Below are 4,146 nucleotides of genomic sequence, written 5' to 3' on the forward strand. Positions count from 1 at the left end.
TCAATTAAGCAATTAGTGGGCCTAGACTTGATCTTCCATATCAGTCGATGTCTTTGTGCAAAAGACATTTGATTAGTGGTTGAGTTATCTTGAAGGTAGAGCGCCAAGAAATCCTCTTGCACTCAAATAGGTTGGGGGGGGGGCATTTCAAACCTTAAGGAGAACATCTATTTTGATGTGACTCAACTAGTATTGTTCATGTATTTCTACAACACTTTGGACACGCATCTTCTTAGCAGCACCATCTTCATCAACACTTTGGTTTTATAATTTGACTTTGTTACTTGGCAATATTATCACACTTATTCAAGGTTTTCAAACAGATAAGTCCTACACCTACTGCTCGTTATATTATATTTCTAGTCTTATAGTTTCTCCTATCATATTATATTTCAACAGATAATGTTTCCGTGCAACCATTGGTGTGGGGTAGGAGATTTCCCACCCAATTGGCATCATAGATCATAAAGAACCCTCTCCCATATATATATATATATAACCTAGAAATTGTCGAAGAAAGACTTCTCTTGGGTCATTTATCACTCACTTTTAGTTTTTTTTTTTTCTGTCCTCCAGAAAGTGGTTGATCAATATCCTATCTAGGTGGTCTATGTTTTTTTAACCCAGATTCGTTGGACAAGTGTCCCCTGTCGTGTTTCCCCAGAATGGATAAAACCAATGACTTGAATGTGGTTTGATGTGGGAATATGTTTTGTGATTAGCCTTTACCAAGATACCACGCTAACTAGATTAAGTTTAAGTGTGCCAATTTAGGAACAAAACCTAGAATTGGACCAAAATTGATTTGCTGGAATCATAACCGATCCACTTATTAAGTTATTGGCCCGTTTCTAGATCTGAATTTTGGAATCGTTTGGAAAATGGGATTGGTTGTTTTCTAGGATAGGGCTCCTAACGGTTTTATAACCAAAAGACCAGTTTGGAATTGGCTGGAATCGAAATTGTCAGAGCCGTTCAAAACTTGAATATAATCATATAATCATATATTTGGTATTGGTGATTGAGATTTTAGATTTTTGGATTCATTGGTATGTTTAGCATTAGAGATTTCCTTTTAAGCATTTTCGTTCATATTTGTATTTGCTTGCTTATGGATGGAAATTTGGTTATGTATGTATATGCTTAGGAATAGATATTGGGCAATTTATGTGATTAAGTAAAAATTAAAAAATTTTGGACACTTGTAGTGTGGAGTCAATTAAGAACCAGATCCATCTCACCCATTAATAAACGGTTTTCGATCTTAGGTTTGGAACCAATTATAAAAATGGGTCAGTTCTGATCTTGATCCCTTAGAACTGAAACTGAGTAGGAATCGGACCGATTATTGAGAACCGGATATACGAACACCCTTATGGAAAGCTTAGCTTATTTGAAGATAAACCCTCTCATTCTATAGGAATACTAAACAACTCTTGAAATTTTCATAAGACAAGTTTACCATCGAACCCACTGTGAACCCCAAGAGCAACCCATTGAATGCACTATGAATGGCAATACTGAAGAATAAAAAGGATTAGACTCCATTGTACATGAATAGATTTTTGGACCGAGTTCCCTCCACCCACGGTGAATGGGATCCCATTCAAAGGGTGGAAATGGATATCGGGAGGGTATTTTGGAATATGTCAAAACCCTAAGAAGGATTTGTAAACCCTAGAATGGTGGGTGAATTGTTTTTTATGAGTGGAGGAAAACTTTGTCTTAGAATTTTTAACAATTTGGGGGGAATAGTTCTCTAAGAAAATCCTCTTTTATTAAATCACAACAATAAAAAATTTTCATGCAAATCTGCCTTTTTCGAAGCATTACAAACTCTTCGCCCAACTAAAAAAAAGCACAACCACAGTAGAAGACTTCTTTATTATTGAGCCAAAGTGGCTCTATTGAACTTTCATAAAAAAAAAAAAAAAAGTCACTCCATTGAAACCATAGAGAGTAGTTATAGAAAGAGTCTTAAGCATAGGCATTTGGGTTCTCCAAGAGGTAAGCTTCCACAACCTTGGAGACCCGTATGGCCATATCCTTGCTAATCTTGATTTCTTCTTCTTTAACCTCACAATCATCAACAGTATGGAACTCACTAGTAATCTTGCAAATGGATCCACCATTAGGAGAGGCCTCAAACTTAAATGTTTCAACAACCTTTATGATCTTGTCCCCAATTACACCACCTTCGATCAAAGTATGCTTGCACATGAAATTCTCCTTGTCAAGTTCTTCAATTCGGTGCTTGATGCATTTGAAAGGGCTACCTGCATGTTAGACAAGAATCAAAATATGTTCATTTTACTTTGTCTACGAAATGTTGCAGAGAATCTGTTTATTTGAACGTAAAAGTGGATTTTCGAATCTACTAGGTATAGTAAAATTTTAAGAACGGATCCTACTCACTGTTCAAGTTTCAACCTCATTAGAGTTTGCAAAGTGACAAAACAAAGCATTGAAAATCTTTGACTAATAAAAAGGTACGGGGAATTTGATACATTTTCAGAATAAACAATTATTTAAGTATCCAACGGGTGAAATTGTCACATTGTCTTTTTACATGGCACAAAATGAGAACATGTATAAATCATAAATATGCTTAGATGAGCCGATCCAAAAATTTTTGCTATATGAAGTAGAGAAAAACTTTTATTTCTACATTCTTTCTAAAATATTGGGCCCTAATGCTAAATTTTATAATTTTTTTTGTTACTCTCATGCGAAAAAGCTCTACAACCAAAATTTTAGATTCCTTTTCTTTTCTTTTCTTTTACTTCCATCAATTTTACACAAATAAATAGAGCCTGGCTAAATAGTAAATCTTAGCTAGTGAGTCTAATCCCCGTCAATACCCATATGGATTGACTGATATGTTAGATCTCTGATCATGATCTTCTTGGGCCACATAAGAAGGTTTTCCTATGTGAACTATGAAACAAAGCCCATAAAGGCAAAAATAAAAAAAGTAAACAAAGGAAAAATAAAAAGGTAAGTAAACCAAATTTGGCAAGAAGTAGGGAAAAAGAAATTAAATTTCTTGGAAACATTTACAATTTTGAAAAGAACCTTCGTGAGACATGACAGAAAACGAATTTCGTCATTCCCAAAGTGATTTCACATCTCAAAGAAGAATACTTATCTTTTCTATTCTTTTCCATTGACAAAAAGAAGCTAGCTAGAAAAGAAAGATGGCCTTACAACTATTCAACAAACAAATAATTCTTCTTTTCTAATTCCTTTCTTGCCAAATAAATAAGATCTTAGAACTATCAACAAATCAATATAACAGTTTAGAGAGAAAGAATGCCACCGATTGCCGCCCTGCTCCCTAACACAGGGATGTATGAAATGATCATTGCACCCTTGATCATTTTCGGGGTCTAGGGTGGCTTACGTTGCGCAATCAAATAGCGTTCTCTTTCCCAACAAATTATTGCAAACATATGACCCATAGATTGAAATTCTTTTAAGCATGCAAATCTAAGGCTGGTCAACATGCTCTCCTCAAGTGAACCTCACTATTTATGCTTTTATACCTCATGATCACAGCTTTTTCCTTAAAGAGTGGAAGAAATTTAAGATGGAAAATACTTGAGGCAAACCTTCAGCTAAGTTTATCTGTTCAATGGATCCAGGCCCTCCATCACCTTGAACTTCAATGCTCTTGATCTTGTCAGGAAGGAGTTTGGGAAGTAAGTTGTGTGCATCAAGGACCCCAGCCTTGAAGATCCTAGCAAGAGAGATTGGGCCACTGATCTCTTCTGTAAAGGTGGTGATACCCATTCTTTTCTAAACTAAGAAGATGATGATATGAAATATGAAGTATGGCCGGGAAGGATAAGAAGAAAGAGAGATCTGATACTCTGATAGGGAACTTGGGTTTGGAGATTATGAGAAAGGTACCGGACTACTGGTATTTATAGAACGAGATTAAGGGGATAGATGTTTCTAGATGGCCATGTACTAAGATTGATTTTACAATTTTGACCTTTGGATATGTATGTAATTGTTGGTTGGATTAGACATATGTAAAAATTAGCCTAAAACCCTTTTATATAATGTCATATCTTCTCTTGTATGGCCATGTACCTCTCGAGGGTCCACGCATCTATTGGTAATCCTTGATTTTTTAACGCT

General features: G+C 35.5%; 1 protein-coding gene across 1 annotated transcript; it reads right to left on the bottom strand.

Moving 5' to 3' along the window:
- Positions 1-1,854: 1,854 nt before the first annotated feature.
- LOC122640054 (major strawberry allergen Fra a 1.07-like) lies at positions 1,855-3,860 on the bottom strand. Its single transcript, XM_043833166.1, has 2 exons — positions 3,612-3,860; positions 1,855-2,276 (listed from the first exon to the last, which is right to left on the bottom strand). Exons 1-2 carry the CDS (start codon positions 3,790-3,792, stop codon positions 1,978-1,980), a joined length of 480 nt encoding a protein of 159 aa, XP_043689101.1. The 5' UTR covers positions 3,793-3,860; the 3' UTR covers positions 1,855-1,977.
- Positions 3,861-4,146: the final 286 nt, after the last annotated feature.

This window comes from Telopea speciosissima, chromosome 9 (genome assembly GCF_018873765.1).
Source record: "Telopea speciosissima isolate NSW1024214 ecotype Mountain lineage chromosome 9, Tspe_v1, whole genome shotgun sequence".
Taxonomy (NCBI): domain Eukaryota; kingdom Viridiplantae; phylum Streptophyta; class Magnoliopsida; order Proteales; family Proteaceae; genus Telopea; species Telopea speciosissima.

What these genes read in the sequence shown, in the direction of transcription:
- LOC122640054 (XM_043833166.1), bottom strand. Translation starts at nt 3,792, where the DNA reads ATGGGTATCACCACCTTTACAGAAGAGATCAGTGGCCCAATCTCTCTT. An exon ending in ACAGATAAACTTAGCTGAAG is followed by an intron (nt 2,277 to 3,611) that starts GTTTGCCTCAAG and finishes TCTAACATGCAG; the next exon opens with GTAGCCCTTTCAAATGCATC.